General features: G+C 40.7%; 1 protein-coding gene across 1 annotated transcript in view; it reads right to left on the bottom strand.

Moving 5' to 3' along the window:
• LOC108874089 (potassium/sodium hyperpolarization-activated cyclic nucleotide-gated channel 1) overlaps positions 1–16,931 on the bottom strand; it is a 64,181-nt gene extending 47,250 nt beyond the window's left edge. Inside the window, 2 exon segments of the mRNA XM_018662482.2 lie at positions 9,284–9,707; positions 16,150–16,931. Coding sequence (XP_018517998.1) covers positions 9,284–9,707; positions 16,150–16,505 — 780 coding nt within the window. The 5' untranslated portion in view covers positions 16,506–16,931.
• Between the last annotated feature and the right edge of the window lie 1,978 nt (positions 16,932–18,909).

An 18,909-nucleotide genomic window follows, 5' to 3' on the forward strand; every position in this document is an offset into this window, starting at 1 on the left:
CAATTGAATCAAGACTACAACTATGATAACAGAAGTGACAAAACATGGTTTGAAAAGCACATTTTGTATGCTTAGTACAAATAACTGCATAGATAAAATAACATTGTCGTCCAGTCTATTTAACAATCATAATGGTTAGTGCTGTTATGACAGTGTGGGTGCCCCCTTGGTTAAACAGGGAGAGGTCCCCCTCCTCATGACATGTCACATGTGTGACAGACAGATTGTCACACATAAAGACATGTGACAGAGCTCTTTAGCCCCCCCGCAGGCTGCAACTCCCACACACAAGACAACAAAGGTCTGCTTCGCCTCCGAACAGCCTGCCCGGCCATGCTCTGCGGTACTGTAAAATGGGTGGGGCTCACAAATGTGATTATGCCCATGACCACCAAAATGTCACAATACCCTGTTCAGTCCTTCAAGAGCAAAACACAGGCCAAGCAAAGCAGAGAAAAATCTGATTTGGATATTAAATCAAGGCATTCACAAGCTATCTTGTCAGAAAGTCAAGCCTGAATAAAAAAGATGCAAACATAGTCACTGCTAACATGAAAATGCAAATTTGTTAGTTTAGTTTTTTTCCATAAAAAGGGGGTTGTTGTTTGACTTGCTGAACCAAAAGCAACAAAGCATGCACAAGCTTGAACACTGATGAAAAATGCAAGACTGAAGAAGAGGGAACAGTGAATTCACTGTTCCGTGGCCAAGTGCTTAGTAGCGCTGGACAGCAGATTTGCTTCTGCACATGCTTTCGTGACAAATGCACTCGTTTCTTACTGATAGGAAATTAAGATGAAGCTTCATTTGTTTGCTTCATTCAGAGGCAGATTTACATACAATACGTTAAGCAATTCAGCAAACTACTCAGTCAGCAGTTGTGTCTACATTCTGGTCGCACTGAGATTGTAAGGTGCAGTTTAGTGAAACTTCATATTCAGAATCAGAAAAGAATAGCTCATTATTAATGAGGTAATGAACTCTGAGTTCACCTACAGCTGCAAATATTGGACATATATTCCTCTTTAAATTGTAATTACATTTATATACAGATTTTTATCCATGATGCACTGCATATAACATGGGAATTTCCACTCAAACCTGCACATTCATCTGGAGATCTGAAACCTTCATGCAATTTCCAAAGCTCAATCAGCCACGCTTACAGAATTAAGCGCATAAAACAGAAAGGTAAACTAATGCACTAAATATGAGATGAAACACAAACTGGATATCAGATTACAAACTGCACGTCCAAGCTGCTGCCACTGGTTGATAAATGACATGTACATCTCCAGGCAGAGAAAAGTAGAACCTCATTGTCCTCAACATACCTTTAACTGAAATCAGACCTTTCTGTGCATTGCACAACAACACACAATGTCCCGAGTTCTTGTTGGGACTTTAAACAGACACAACCAGCTGTGCTTCCCTGTGCAGCAGCAACACAGAATCTAGGCTAAACTCACACCTGCTCTAAAGTTCCTTGTAGTCCTACAGTGCCTCACAGGGAGTTACTCTAGGTCTCCTCCGCTGACAGTGTGTAATTTCTTTTCAAGCAACTTTAACTCAACTGTAATGATCATCTGATTAAGTTGTGTGTGTAGTCTTGCTTGGAAGTTTGAATTCGATTGCTTTCATTTTGGGATATTATTTCTCTTATTTGTCTTTGCTGAAGTGAACCCATGCGTAGCATTGGCAGACTGATATCTATGAAAAAGATCAGCTGTCCTACCAAGCAACCATACGCCACCTCTATGCCACAGGGTATGAAATATCCAGATGCACACATACACGCACAAACACATAGATATGACACAGTCCAACAACAATCTTCAGCCTCACACATCACATCAGTTCACATCAAATCATGTCCCATAACAGGAAACAGTTGTATACAGTCATCAGCCAAAGGCTCTGCTCCAGCACAGCTCTTTCACAGAGGAGAGTCCTGCAGCCACTCACATCCCTGCTCCTCACTACTGTACCGTATGTGTGTCCTACAACTAAATGCCATTTGAGAGAACATGGTAATGAGGCCAGGCTCCTTTTAGTTATCCTCCTATAAATGTCATTTGCTGTTCTGTGTGATAAATGGATTGTATACTTTTCTTTATAGATTAAGCTTGTCTTTGTTTAAGGTAGCGCTGCAGTCACTGTGATAAATTGCATGTAGGCTCAGGTTAAAAAGAGCAGAGGTGGAATTCATGTTCTGAAATGTAAACAGACTTAAACAAAATACCAAAACTTGTCCTTATTTCCTTTAGGATCGTTTTACAAGCTGTAATTACAGAAAGGAACAGGCTCAACACAAAAGAAAATCAATCAGGGGAACATAGTACAGGAATCGCAGTTGCTGCTGTATGACACACACACACAAAGATGAAATGTAACACACACTGCTTTCCTCCCTTTGTTTCTTCTCTTTCAGTCTTTCTGTCTCCCCTGTTCTCTCTTTCAACCTCACACATGATTCAGCACTTCATGATTCAGCACACCTTCTCTCTGTGTGTGTGTATTTGTGTCTGTGAGTGAGTGATTGTGTGTGTGTGTGTGTGTGTGTGTGTGTGTGTGTGTTTATGTGATTATGCACCTGTGTCCCCACATGAGGCCAGGGCGGTGGCTTCAAGGCATTGAGTGCTTGGCGTAGCCTATTCCGAGACAGGTGAATCAAGTCCACAGGACTCTATAAAGCAAAGCTGACTAATCCCTGTTGGCACCAAACTATCTGTTGCTGAGGTGGCAAATTACACCATGCGGTGACTTCATCGTGATCTCTTTTCACCTTTCTGTGCCGTGTGCTGTTTTCAACTAATGCTGTGACATTTAGCTCATATTTAATAGATCAGTTGAAATCATTTATTAGGCAAAAGTGGTAGACAGTGGTTGTTGGGTTGTTTCCAGTTTCTCAAATCTAAAGATTTGCTGTTTTTTCTCTATTTTTCCTCACTTTAAATCATTGGAAGGTATTAATTAGTGTTTTGAATTCATAGTTTGACAAAAGAAGCAACTCGAGGAGTGAAATTGCCTTTTTTCTACTATTTTCTGAAATTATCTAATGATTAATTCCACAATAATCTTGAGTTACAGCCCTGTTTTCAACTTTCTCTGTCTTACCTTGACTTGAATGTCAGTTTCTTAATATGAGTCTGATTTCATTTATTTTTTATAACAATTTTATATCACTGAAGTGAGCCTTTGAAGCTCTGCCCTGGCTTTAATTCAACATGGTGCTTGCTCTAAAGAAAAAAAAAACAAAAAACATTAGACGCTGTGAATAGGTACAGACAATCAGCCTTACTGACGACATGCTGTGTCTAAAGATGGAAGAGTTAAAAAAAAAAAAGGTCTGGCTGTCAAGCTGTCACACAATAGTACAGGTTATTTCTGTGGAGACCACATTTAGCCAGTGTAATGTAGTTAAAGTCTCCTCTACTGTTCCCACGCAGTGAACTAGATACCCAGGTCAGTTGGCTCACATTTTCCCCCTTTCAGATCAATTTACCGACTGAGCTGTGAATCAACCACGCACCTTTGCTTAGGACGACAGATCCCTGCAGACGCTCTAATTAAACAGATCACTTGCATCATGCTCTGCTGTCAGCTGTGCTAGGCACTACCTCTCTCCTGTAAATATAGCCAGCTAAAAAGACAAAATATCTAGTATAATAAAAAATCGGAAGCTTTAGAATTGACTCAATCTGTCACCCAGTGTTCACAGAGACAGGTTGTGCTTTTGCATAACGGCTCAATGATTCTGATGATGACAAAGTGGAGCTACTTATATGGGCTGGCATAGCTACCACTTCCTATAAGCAGCTGCTAAGTGCATCACGCACATTTTATTTTATTATAAATTATGCATATAGTTCTTATAACATAGAGATCAAAAAATAAGTCAACATCATTGAATCTAGAAAGAAAGTGCTGGGCAGTGAATATTGTGCCTATGATTGGCAGGAGCCCCTGAAAATGATGCTTCGGGGCACAAACGCAACTTTGGTGATGGCACGATGGCATGAGATGATGATATAATTACATCGGCAGGAGCTTCCTCACAGAAGCATAAAAAGGAAATTAGAAAAGGGGGGAAGCAAAGAAAGATAACACCAGTCAGGAATTATACTGTACATGTTTTATCAATGTAATGATTAATGATATTTCGCAGGAATAAAACTAAATAAGAATAGAGTAAGGCCGCAGCAGAGCAGGTGAATCATCAGCAGGTGAAACACTGGAAACATTACCTCATTGCCTGCTACTGTACTGTGTTTGGGGGTGGGGGGGGATTGTGTAACTCACCAGGTGCGATGATGTTTTACCAGTATCAAAATACAGTTGACTGCAACGTGATTGAACACAACGTGTATTTTGATATGGTACAGTATCTGTTTAACTAAAGTGGAAAACAACCCCCTAAACTGCAGGGAAAACGTGTCCGTTTTAACACACATGCGATGTGGCACAGGCAAATCCCAATCAAGCTAGTTAATCTATTGAATTATATTGCAATATATTGCCATATATCGATTATTTACTTCAACTGTAAGGACTACAAAAGCTTAGACTATTGGCTCTACAGTTATGCAGTTTTCTAAATTAGCTTTCCAAATGTTATAGTTATGTATTCATCATAATTTCCAATGCAGCATCACAGAAATAAACAATAATTAAGTCCCAACAGATGTCTTACAAGGCAATCACTGATGACCTTTCTGCAGAGAACAAACTTTAAAAATACAACAAATAGATAAATAGCTAATTAAAGATGATTTTGATGTTGACAGTAAAACAACCATCTAAATTCAGAATATTCAGACTTAACCAGGATGCCTAGTCCATATATTGTAATACAACATGGGCAGTAACAGAAATGGTGGAAGTTTTCTATGTCCAGATTATCACCACAACCATCTCAAAAGTTTTAGCTTGAAGGTGAGAGGTGCTTCCTTTTCGTGTATGCAAATGTATTGATTTATGGTAATTCTCAATTACGGTCAGTATATTTTCATTGAGCATAAACATTGTACTAGACAGTTCTACATTGTATGCCATTATTTAAAAGTTACGTAAACACAACATAAGTAATTCAGTATATCAGTAAACAAAATGCAGTGCTATAATGATCATGTTTACTGATTTGTCACTGATAAGTTTTATTCTGCCTAGGGCTTTAGAAAGGGTAGAGCCACCCCTGGGGGGCTGGTATCCAGCCACAAGCTCAACCTGAGCCCTTGTGCTTGAGTTGGGATCTGGCAGGAGGCCTAGTGGCTGTGATGAGCCAGATGTGGCACTGGGAGCAGTGGGGATTCTCCACAGCAGTCTATGAATGTTATCCCTTTAGTCGACTTTTGCATTTTTTTTTTTTTTTATTAAATGAAATGAAATCAAATCAGCACTTGATGCAGAAGTTGGAGTGACTGTAAGGTCATTGGGATAATTAGCTCTGTATCTGAGAGGGCATGAAATAATAAGAGAAACATAAGGGAGGTAAAGTTAGAAATGAATAGGATCAGGGGGCAAAAATGCCCTTGAAAGATCTAAAAATGCCTGTGAAATTAAAGATGAAAGGGCAAAAAATGCCCTCAATGACTATTCTCATTACTTCATTGAAATTAAAATTAAATACTCAGTCATTAAAAATGATTCCCAGGGGGGCTGTATTGGTGAGTGGTAGGAACCTATGACAAGGGGATTTTTTTTTTCCTCTCTGGGAAATATTGCTCCATAGAAATTGTTGACGTCACATATGCAGTAGTTACTGCAGCATTAATTTATTCTCAGCTTAAACCAGTAACTTGTGGCTGTTAAACCAAAACAACGAGCTGAAAGATGCGAAAATGGAACTGCTGAGTTGTGTTATGAGCCACACTGAGGTGTATTACAAGTAAAATTTCTTCTAAAAGTGACAGTAAAGCTTAAGATAATATCGAAGAGGCAATATTAATATACCCTGGAAAACCATGGGCAGAAGATACAACTTTGTCTTCAGTGCTGTTTGTTCCTCTGGCATGCATACAGACTGCCTTAAATGCTTGCTCAGGGTATGATGCAGGCTCTACACGCCTTTAAGTTGAGCTACACTGAAAACATGCTGATGCCGCCTTGAATGACTTCACATATTTAGTGTTAAGCATTTACATTGTATCAAGAGGTTCTTCCAGTTGTGTAAAAGTGTCCTCTATTTGGTTGGTGCTTGTTTAAATTGTGGGTGTTTGAGCACATGGCGCATTTACTGCTCTGCATGACCTTCACACTGTACACTGCAATTTCCCTAAGCACTGCACATTGCAATAATTATGTGTGAGCAAACAAATGAATTAATTATTGAACAAACACATGGAGATTCATGCATACAGATAGGAATAGTAGCATCCTGCAGCATGAACATGAAGGCTGGGGTCAGAGCCTGTAAACCATGTCTGTAATGCCCAACTACACAACCTGTTTCCATTTAACTGGTGATCTTTAAGTGTAGTAGTGGTAGGGGTAATAGTGTTAATGCTTACTGCAACTCTTGCATCAAATATATTGTCTTATTTTTGTCATCATCATTTTACCAACTAATTAGCACAGCCAAATGGAGTCATCTGCTCCTCCTTTAATGAGTGACAATGGACCGAGTTGCTTAAATAAGATGCATCAGTTCCTATGTGGATACAAATGTAGCCATTCAGCTGTTTTACTCCGACTATAACACTGAGCAGCCACTTCCCAGCAGTAGAGGTTCCTGGTTCAGCACGAGCGCTCATAACAAAAGGAACCCCGAGTACTTATTGAGAAAATTGAGACAAACTACCAGGTAATTATCTTAACACACATTAATCTTCTCCTGGCTATTGCTCAAAAAGTCTATGAAAACATCCATGAATGTCTCTAATAGAGAGTATTGACAAGAAAGAAACAGTCTGACTTAGCTTAGTTCTGACTGCACTGATGAAATAACAGTCCTTACTTCACAGATGGAGGGAAGAAATGGTGACAAAGTGAAGAGGGGGGCAGAGAGTACACGACAGATGAAGGAATGACGGACATGCAAGCTGGAGGATGACTTATTGTAGAAATTGACTGAATAACTAACTGAGTCCATCCCAAGGCTGATGTAATGGTAATGGTTCACTGCTTGGAACCCATTATGATGGCAGAAGACTGCATTTGTCCCTCCATTAAAGCGCTAATCCTGCATCCTACACCTAACATGTTACGACAGCTTGGAATTTTTCCACTGAGTGCCTTTTCTCTCCTCTCATGTCTCCTGTGGATGTGTCTGATGCGCTGTTGTTTTATTATTCAGTGTGTCCATTTAATGTGGTCACACCAAAGTAACTACATTCAATTTCTGTACTACGCAATCTGTATTTTCAAGCATACCGAGGTTAGGCTATGCAATATCTAGAGATAGAAAGGCTGCTAAAGGAGGATGACATGTCGTGAGTGAGAGGGTGAGAAAAACCATGCACGGGGGAGAGAGTGAGAGGGGGAGAGCCGAAGAGGAAGAAAGAGCCAGGGTTTGATAAGCAGAAAGACGAATGGAGACAAAGAGGAATGAGTGAGCGTGTGGAGAGACGAACTGAGAGTGCAAGGCTGTAAGCTCTACTGTTGTATCCAAGCATTATGACACATCCCTATATAACCGCGCTGCCTTCCTGCATGCTCACTGCAGATTTTCATTAACCTTGCGGCACCATCTATTTGTGTTTCTAACCTAGTCCATACCATCTCATCCTCCCACTGCATACAGCTCTGCAAACTATATAGCAATATAATATACTGCCCTATCTGAATTTCATAATCAACTTCCCACATAGTGCGCATGCCAGGATAATAACACTAAGCGATTGCAATCCATATGGTGCTCTCTTTCAGAATATGATTTGCGATGTGTGTGTGTGTGTGTGTGTGTGTGGATCCTAAATCCAAAACCATATTTGGCAAAGCTTGAATAATGTTTTGCTGAAGCGTGAATAATGTTTTTGTTTTTCAAAGGCCACATTCTGCAGTAAGGATAATGTAAAAGTGTTTTAAAACACATACAGACGGAAACATATACTCTGCCATAAACAGTAATAAAGTCTGACGCCTCACTGGTGCTTGAAAACAAAGATGATAGTTTCCTGCTCTGTAATTGTTCACTGATCCATAGCATGGGGGCTGGGAATTGGACACAGAACTCTACTGTTTACACTGAGTTCTGGCTGGATTCTGCTTATAATTATAAATGTTACTCTGTGTACAAAAGCTTATGTTTACAGGTTCATAACCTTTAGGTACCATCTTTAGATGGTAAATTATCTATTTTTGCACTGCCATTATTACTATTTTATCAGTGAGTCATATAGTATGTACACCTACGCTGAGCCCCAACAACAACACAATTTGCCTTAACCAGTGTAACAAACAGCATGAGCAACAGGAATAACAACAAGGCAGGGAGATGGACAGGGAGCATTAGGGCAAGGACGTTCAGGATGAGGACGAGGCTAGCTCATAAAAAACAACAGCGCTATAGTCGCCTATTTACATTTTAACTGGGCTACATTTCAGATCAGATGTAATGTCAGTGCTTTGGCCCTGATGTCTAAAATGTATCCATCTCTCGAAATGGTTCAGCTGTGATACAGAGGAGCACAATCTTTAGATCAGTCAGTGTAATGGAATCGTTACCAAGGGAAGGAGCTTGGTTAAATAGTCTGAGTCAGGGAGTGCAATGACTCGATGGAGGGTAATAACGTATCGCTCTTGGTTATGTCCAGTGGGGTTTAACCTTGTGGATGTACACACAAAATCCACCAGAGTCATCTAGAACAACCACACCAGCAAAACATTAAGAAGGTAGTTCATTTACACTACATTAATCACTTATAAATACTACTAAAATACTTAAACACAATACATTATCCCCTGAATCCATATACACCCACTATATAGTTAGAAGCAAAGTATTTTCTCCTGAAAAGCAGGAGGCAATTGCCTAGATTTCTGATTCTGAATTAATTTCACCCATCAGTGAGCTGAAACTGACATTACCACTTGTTATCCAGAGATAAGCCCTCTGACCAGCGCTGATTGACAGCACCTATTAGTTTTATACGCGCACAATAATATCTGTGCATTAACCTTTCAAGGTTGTTACCGTGCTGCTGAGAAAATGCAGCCAGCCAGAGCAAGAACCACAAATAGATCAACAACATATACACCACAACTCTCTGAGTCACTCTCTGCTTTTATGGGTTTTCCTGTATTCTTTCTGTTCACTGACAAACATGGAGAAACATATACACACCTCCTCCCACTGATGTATGTATCTGATGAGTCGGGACAGTCTTAACAGACGCAGAAGACTGAGGATCTTGGTGAAGCGGACGATTCGCAGGGCACGGGCTGTTTTATATACCTCTGAGTCAAAGCCTTTCTCCACTATTAAAAAGATATAATCCACTGGAATGGAGGAGAGGAAGTCCACAACGAACCAGCTCTTCAGGTAATTCATCTTGATAACCTTGGGGTCGAGGATGATCTCGGAGCTCTCCTCGTTGACGATCCCCGTCCTGAAGTTCATGACCAGGTCCACCAGGAAGATGGTGTCCGAGGCCACATTGAAGACCAGCCAGGTGGTGGTAGTCTGCTCTGAGAAGAAGGTTATTCCCACAGGAATGATGATTAGATTCCCCATCATCATGATGAGCATTATCAAGTCCCAGTAGAACCTGCAGAGAAACACAAACAAATCAGTAATGCAAGTGAGAAAATGCTTTGTAGACATGTTGATTAGAAAGAAAAATACTCAGTAAAAGGGGAAGAATGTGTCAGGAACTAAGCATTAAGGTAAACAGGTCAGATTCTACTACCCTTGGGAAACTGGGTTTAAAAGAAATTATCAAAACAAAATGCAACCATGGACCTTGCCACATTTGTGTTAGGCTGTAGTGAAGCGGCAGTTGGTATTTTGGTCAGAGTCAAATCTTGACCTAATGATGGCGCTAAATGGATGTCTGTACCAAATGTTACAGCAATTCATTCAATATTTGCTGTCATATGTTAGTCTCAACCAAAGTGGTGGACCTACTGACCAATCCTGGCCATAACAGCCTCTCCACTAGGGGGTAGATACCCAATGGGACCCGACTGGACCTGGGTTCAGGCAAAAATTTAGAAATGTCGGGTTGGGCTTGGTCAGGGCGGCTGAACATTTTACTTTTGAGCTACTGACTTCTGATGACTTTGCATAATGTTGTGTGTGGTGTGTGTTACCTGTAGCCTATATAAAACAGTCATTTACAAGATATACACGTGCAGGCTCTCCGCTAACGTACCTAAAAATCACAACAGTATCTTGGCTGTTCCTATAGTCTGACTTATTTCCTACAATGGCAGTATTCTATGTGCATATAGACGTATTGTATATGATTGCTGAAACAACAATACAACAATAATCAGGAGAAAATTCTTTAATTTTCAGACTGTGGTCTGTGGATGTACAGAAGGTCTTTGGTCTTCACAAGCTATCCTACTCTAGGGGAGCTAATGGCAGGTGCAGCTCTGTCAAGTACATATACTTGCGTTGTTTCTCAGCTCTGCGTAGTCTTTTACAGTCAGGGCCTAAAGTTAACTATGATTCAAGGACATCAGGCACTTACTGTGTGTATGTAGGGCCCTATTAGAATGAGACCCTCTTATCCTTCTTGGCTGTGTTAATGTCCCTGCCCTCTGTTTTGTGATGAACAGAGCCAGAAGTGATTCATCAGCACCCTGTTCTTTTCACAAAGTGTCCTGGGCTCCCATAAAGGCCGAGCAACCATGAATGAAAATAGATGCTTTCAGGAATCCTATCTCATGCTAAAAACTCTCCACTGACGCCATCCCTGCTGCCTGACTGCCTGCCTCTGCCTCTGCCTTGCTGTCTGTTCCATTGCTGTTGTTGCAGATGGAAATGGACTGGCTGGCTGGTTGGCAGGCTGCCTGTCTGGCTGGCAGACTGGCCACCCAGTAATGGATCTGTTTGAATAAATTAAGCAGGGGCCTTGGCTTTATAAATATCCACAGATCATGTGTCCGATAATTGTCATCACTTCAACTAAACAGCAGTCTTCTCTGTGGTTCATAATGTCCACCGTAGGTATTTTTACACCAGCAGGCATTGAGCTGGGGTATGTGGAGTGGACTCTTCATATGGAGAGCCCTGACTTAACACCTTGAGTGGGACATCAAAGCAGAGAACATGATGCACTTTGGTTTTTTTGATGCTCATCATTCCTCTCGAGTCTGCATGATAGCAACATACTTATGCAATAATGACAATGAGCATGAGGACCAAAGCTGCAAAATCTGAGTTACACCCAAGGTTACAATACACACACCCCAAATCAAACTATTCTGAATATACAGACACTACTGTCAGCCTTTAAGTCTGCTGATGCCAATTTAATAGGAGGCTGCAGTGAAGACATCTGTTAGAATTTGTCTTTTCAGTTTCTTCACAACATGATGCAGAGAAAAGAACTATTCACATATTTGTGTCTGAGAGCAACAAGAGCAAAGATGAGGATGAAACGGTGATTATAAATATATTTTAGGAATCTTTTAATTTGTAGAAGACACAAATTACTTTTGATAGATAGATTGATTGTCTGGGGTTAAAAATGAGGACTATATTAGGACAGAAGAAAAGTACAAAAAAGGACACTATAAAAGCAAGACCTCAAAAAGCCCCACCCCCACCCCTTCAAAAAAAAGAATACCACTCAAGAATTCTATATTAGTATCTGTTATGCTGCTATCAAGTAATGTAAATGGGGGATGTTTTCCACTCACATTAATATAATCAAAAGCCCACATCTCTAAGATATTTCTGTTTCTCTTAGGTAGGTGGTATTTATGCTGTATACGTGACTTCTAAGACACCCACGTAACTAATGAATAAAACATGTTTTTCTTGAATTAGAAATCATAGAACAGCAGACCTCAAAATATTCTGCATTAGGAAGAAGTTGTTTATAGACTCAAAGAATATGAAATTCCCTAAAAACATGAAGAGCAGTTCAGATGTTTGAATGCCAAGTGGCATTCCTCATTCTGAGGCAAATCTAAGGCAATTGCCGGTCACAAGCGTGCCACTGCAGTCAGCTGAAACACTGTATCCACCTCCTTCTACATCATTATATTAGGCTCTTGCTCCAGTTCTTAGAATGTGCACAGCCCCATTTAAACCAGTAAGTCAGTACAGTGCACGCAACTGTAAATGCAGCTCCAACACCAACAGTGCATTCAGTCCATTCCAGTTTAGGTCCTGCTTCAGCTTCCACAGCTCCAGCAGCACACAGTACTCTACTTCCACATTCACCTGGTGTTCTCGCAGGGCACTCACCTGTCACGGCTATGCATTCACATCAAAACGAGCTCTGCATTCTGCTAGTTATTTTTCATCCCGTGTAGCTTCAAAAAGAAAAACACTTGCTGCAGTGGAAGAAGCAATTACTGGATCACTGTTCACAAACACTAAAGGTGCTGTAGTATCACTGCAAAGACAGGGCTAGTTCCTTTGCCTGATATATACACCCTGTATGAACTGAGCTTATGTTACCCAAATATAAATATAAATATAATGATTCTGCTCCAAATCAAGCCAGCTCATTTCCTTCTTGTACGTTTTCCTCTCTACAACAAGTACTCCATCATAATCAATGCCATGCTACTCCTGCCAAGCAACAGAGGGAACCCAACAAGACCTTACTCAGCACAGCTGACCCTAACCAATTTGCAATGTAATGGGTATACTGTGCTACAAGAGGGTGTGTTTTGTATTCATGTATATAGTGAGAAAAACAATGGATCTTGACGGCAATACATTTGCATTGGCTAAAATGTTCTACACTAGCTGTGCTCCATCCTTAAATCTTTAAATAGAAGAAGTTCTTGTAGGTTAACTAGTATTATTAAATTTGGACCTCTATACATGCAGTCATCAAAGAAAATTTGTTTTATAATATAGACATGTATGGATTATAATATATTTATATATTTAGTGTATTTATAGTAAGAATGAAAACATGTTGTTATCAGTGACCTGGAGAGATTGCCAGAAAATTAACTGCTCCTAGTTTTCTGCACAGTCCACCCTAAACACCAGTGACAAAGTTAAATGTCAAGAAAAATTATGGTGTGCAAGAACAGTGACGAGACACTTTACGTATGATCAGATGTGACTTTGTAGTGGCTAAAACAAACCCATGTGTCTTGTCTTTACAGACACCCTCTTTAAAACAGATTCTGAAAGAAAACATCACTGAGAGTCTTTTAGACTACGACAAAGGCCTCTCCTTAGCATAACCAGAGGTGTATGAGGCCATGCATGAGGCCTCTCTAAAAATCTATGAATAATGAATACTACTAACCTGCCATTAATCTTTAAGCAGCCACTGTGTACAAAGAATATGTCGGATATTGAGTTTCAAACACTCCCACAAAGCAATATAAAGCCCGTGTGAATAGTGGTGTCATTCACAGACTGTACTTACGTAAGACTTTTCATTAAAAGACCATTCAGTAGGTTTTTTGTTTTCTCCTTCTGGTCAAACAATCTTCTGCCACAATATATATACAAATATGGGATGGTGTGTGTTTAATATAATTATCTAACAATGGAAGATTGCTAGTGATACACACACAGAGGGAAAAAAAACTGACCAAACAAACAAACAAAACAAAGTTGTTAAATTAAGCCCCACAGTTGAGAAACAGATTACCTTTTAAGATACGGCACAAGGAGACCTGCCAAGCAAAGTGTACCCTTGCACTTCCATCATTTATGCACCAGCATGACAGATAGCTTGAAGCACCAGGATATAACCTCACAGTGCCATTTTGGAGCCAGAAGGCAATCTCGCTGGTGTAGAAGGGATTGTGTCTTTACTCTGGCTAGAGGACAAGGATCTCCTCCGAAAAACCGCCCTTTGGAAAATATCATTAGAGAGGAACCTTGGGGAGCTTTTGCCTACCTGAGTTAGCTATTTTCTAATACAGCAGAAATAAAAGAGGCAGTCTCTTTGAGCGGAGATAAGTCACAAAATCCCCCTTTGTCTCTTATTTTACACACCCACGAGCCATCATTTCCCATTATGGAGCCTTTTTCCAGCACTCTCACCCTTAATTTCCCCCTCTCTCCCCAAAAAAACAGTAGATTACAAATAAGGCCCATTATACAAGATGACTAATTAATTAAAACAAATAATAACTGTGGAAAAGGGTACACATTTCAGTGAATTGTTCGGGTCTTACCCTTTGGCCATCTTTTAGAGGGGGTCAATCTCCTTACATAATTGTTTTTCAGAGACTAAGCTCATTGACTGTTGTGTTGTGCTGCTAATCCATGCCCACCATCATTGTACATCTGTGCGTGCACATGGGCATGTGCATATGCCTGCGTTTGTGTGAGTTCAGGATATGCTAGTTAACTTTATTCTTATGTGTCATTATATGGGGAAGTGAGAGGAGGGCAAAACAAAAACTGCCTCATGCAGTTTTGAGCTATTACGCACGCTGTGATGTGTCTGACTGTTACACTAAAATCCATCAATACAATCGACCTATCTATCAGCACACGCAAGGCAAAGCGACACAGTCGTAAAGCCCTAAGTGAGAGAGTAATTGCAACTTTTAGTGCGCCAGTTCATCGGGCTAGAATTCAGTTCGCAGCCTCCAGCAGCTCTGAATCAGCAGCAGCAGCAGCAGGAGGAAGATGAAAAGCTGAGAGAAATAGAGTGCTGCAATACTCAGGCCTGCTCTGAGTTCAGGACCACAGACAGCTCCCTCCGTTAATGGCAAGAGGGAGCAACGTGCCCTGGCTCGTTACATGCTGCAACGGAAAAAAAGGGGCATGATTGTCACCATCAAACTGTGCCAGGGGACAACTGGTGCAGAGACTGGGCCAGATGAGATGCTTAATTGGTGAAGTGGTTGAACTGTAAACACGCAGCTTGTGGAGAGCCGGTCCTGCCTGAACCTGATCTCATTTGTTTACCATTCGAACACGTGTGTGTGTGTGTGTTTGTTTGTGTGTGTGTGTTAGAAAATGTATAAACTCAAACTGACAGGGTTCATTTGTTACTCCACTTTCTCGTAAATGTGTGACAATACGGAGAGCCTCTGCGTCCTTTATCGGGCAGTTTGGAAATGTAGTTCTCACTTTACAGTCTCTCACAACGGGACGATGCACTACAGGCTCGTTCAGCTATAACCAAAGACAAAATAAACACCAATAACCAATGTCGCTGTGGTGTTTAGGGGATGTCAGGAGGGTGGGAAGTGTGGCATGATCCTTCTGCAGCTTCTTTAGAAACAAACGCATTCCATCACATTTCCTCACATTTTCCATCACTCACACGTCAGTGCTGTCAAAACGTTTGTGACTCCAGGATCAGATCGAGGACGAGTTTTAACTAATTCATTGAAAACACGGCCATTTTCTCTGTATCGTTTCCCTGCACTGTTTTACCGCATTCTGTGCTGCTTCTTTTTTTTTTTTTTTTTTTTTTTGGCACACAGGCCCGTCGTCGTCTTACCGCCGCCTACAATGAAATGTTTACAACCCGCGTGATGGTGCAATGGCATTGTCACGTTGTGTGTCCAGGTACTGTCGCCCCTACACCATGAATATGTCGCAATGAGGACACTGACACTGTGTTGCTGTTGGAACAATCAGAAAAGGCTGCGTTTCTCTGTGTGTGCGCGTTTTCCAAATCATGACATTCACTATCCTTTTTCCAAGGACATTCCACTGATACACCTTTGTAGCCATTAACGCGTCCCTCTCTCTATTATAATAAAAATGCCGCAATGAAACACACACACGCTCTCTCTCTCTCTCCGTCTCTCTCTTTCTCTCTCTCTCTCTCTCTTTCTCTCTCTCTCTCTCTGGGCATATTTTGACAGTGAAGCCCTCAGCCAGCGGAAGCCTGATTGCCTAAATACAGAGGTAGATTAGCGTATGCGCTTAGGGGCAGGCTGTGCGCGCGCGCACGCGCGTGTGTGTTGCGATGACAGCGCGTTATGTGTGAAAGTGTATAGCTTGCAGACCCCCCTAGGGGTGACGAGAAGGGTGGATAAAAAAAAAAGGAGGGGGGGGTGAGCAGGTGTCTTTTTCCAGCCCCTTACCTAAAATCGCTATATGGATGAATGATCCAGTATCCGGCCGTCTGAACCCTCTCTTGCTCTTTCTCCACGGCTTTCTGACTGCCGAACATACGCAAGGAGAACTTATTGACTCCGGGCTGCATCATGGCCCCAAATTGCCTCTGCATAAAACCATATTGCCTGGACGCCCCCTCCAGATCGTCAAAACCGACCATGGCCTCTTCCCGCTCCCCCTTGAAGCCCACTGAGTTGCCATGGTCCTTCATGTTCTGGCTCCCCGTGTTATTTTTCTGTATCGAGTCTTGCCTCTGAAAAACATTATTCCCATCCGCCTTCTCCTCCTTGCTGCTGGAGAACGAATTAGATTTGTCTTCCATGGTGTTCTTAGTTTTCCCGTTTTTCTCTTCGTGGCTAAAAGCGTTCTGTCTCCTGCTCGGGAGGGCTGAGCGCAACGAAAAAAAAAAAAAAAAACAACTCGAGAGGACCCGCCGTGAGGAGCTCTCCTGTTTCTTTTGATGTCCTTCAAAACTGTTCAGCGCCTCTGCCTTCAACGCGAGTGCTGCAAACTGAGACAGAGTGCCCGAGAGCCCGGTGGATCAGGTTTCTTGGGTTACCGCCATCTACCGACGGCCACCGGCTTCTGCCGTCCAAAGCCTCTGCCTAGTCTACACTTCGCACGGCACTGCGGTTTAACTGGCACATGCTCCTGCACCTTATTTACATAATGTGGCTCATGATAGCCTACCTCCTCCTCCGTCTCCCCCCTCTCTCCTCCTCTGTCATCAGTTTCACACATTCCAGGAGGTAGCCAATATAGTAGGATGTAGGCTAAATCAATGGCATCTGAATTTAACAAAGATATTTTTAAAGCTCATTTGATACTGCATGTGTGTACTTCCTGCGGCTCGGCTGGCAGCAGGTTTGCTTCCCACCGAGGAGTGATAATAGAAGACAACACGGTGAAGCAGATTGTAATGTCGGTGTGATCATAGTTGGTGCCACTGGTCATATGAGAAAACTAGTTGAACATCTTGTGGATATCACACCTTTTAAGGTGTTGCAGATACGATCCAGACTCTACTGTACCGTCTATAGTTGCACTTGTTTGCATTGCAAGTAGATAGAAATGCTCCAAGTAAAATCTGCACGGTGCATTCTAACCCAGAGTTATGCCTGGAGAATGCACTGTGATATACTGTATAAACTAGGATGGTCAACTACTCTGATACTCGAATTATAAAATATGTATAATTCAGTTACAGGATTCATTGTTGCTTTGATAAACCACGTTTTATATGGGGGCACCAGTCCAAATAAATGAAATCGATAAGCTAATGAAAAAAGACAGAATGGAGGAACAGAACTTGGAGGAAAATAGCGAGATTGAAGTGATGGAGAAGGACATTTATTGTGGAGAATGGAGAGAGCAGAGGGATGACGCAAACACAGAAACTGTTGTGACTTGGCCATTACAGCGTCAACCAATATGAGTAATACCAGTGAGACTTTCAAACCTTTATAGCTAGTTGAACTTAGGATGGTGTGACATTGCTTTAAAAACTATACTTCAGTATTTTCTCAGTGCAGTCAGGGATAAGTCCTCATTTTGTTTTTCTTGATACAAAAAGTGATGTAGGTCTCACCTGTGCAAGCTGTGGCTGATCCTTGTCTAAAGTTCCAGATCCACCAGATGTCCTATCCACAGTTTGGTAGCTATTTAGCACAGTAAATGTTTTTTTCCTCATTGCCACTATGGGTATGTAATACCATTAAATCCATTTTCACACAGCTCTCGTTGTCAGCCCCCAGGTGGATTCCTGCCATAGCTACCATAGAGGAGGACATATTTGTGAGTTTGTTTCTTTTAGCAATCTAGACATTGTACAATTAGGATATTACCATTATCATGGTGGGTATTTATTTGACTATTTATTCCTGACAGAATGAAGAAGTATTTGAAACATCATGTTGATCTTAAAGTGTACATAAAGTATCAATAGGATAAGAAATTATATTAATACATTCATACACTCCAGAATGTCACATGTAGTCATTTTCTGATCTGACACCATCGGACATTGCTGTTTCAAATTTTTCTGGTCTTTTTTTTACACTGCTATGGTCAAGATTGTCAGGTTTAGGCACAAAACAAATTAGAGTTATGGAAATATCACAGTTTGGGTTAAAACATTGTGGTTTGGGATGAAGGTATTACTTTTTTAATGGTAGAAGACCTCTGTCATCGTTACTACACTAATGACTACTTGGTCATAGTTATGGAATGACTTCAGTCATGAAAGAAGAGAAACCAATGTTGACTGTCGGCAGGAAACCTCTGTGAAAGCCCAGTATTTTGTTGACTCATCCATGTATTGAAATACATGTGTGTATGTATGTATATAATATAATGTATATGTGTGGCTATTTATATCTAATTATAATAATTTTGTAATTATATCTATCTTTGTGTCAGTGAATTGCTACTAATTATATTTACTCAAGTACTGTACTTTGAGCAAAATTTACTTTTAATTAGAATAAATGAAATGTAATTTTTAAATTATTTAGTCACTAGTTACTTTACAGATTAAGATTTTATACATAAAACAATCAGTAAATTTAAAAAATATATACTGTATTGTAAAATACATAATAAAATATGTATTGTTATTGGTTAAACTAATTAAAATAAGCATCACCATGAAAAACTAAGATAGCAAACAGCTACTTACACATGTATTGGTATTAATAATCCTGTGATAAAATATATAATAATTCAAC

Source organism: Lates calcarifer, linkage group LG9, assembly GCF_001640805.2.
Source record: "Lates calcarifer isolate ASB-BC8 linkage group LG9, TLL_Latcal_v3, whole genome shotgun sequence".
Classification (NCBI taxonomy): Eukaryota; Metazoa; Chordata; class Actinopteri; family Centropomidae; genus Lates; species Lates calcarifer.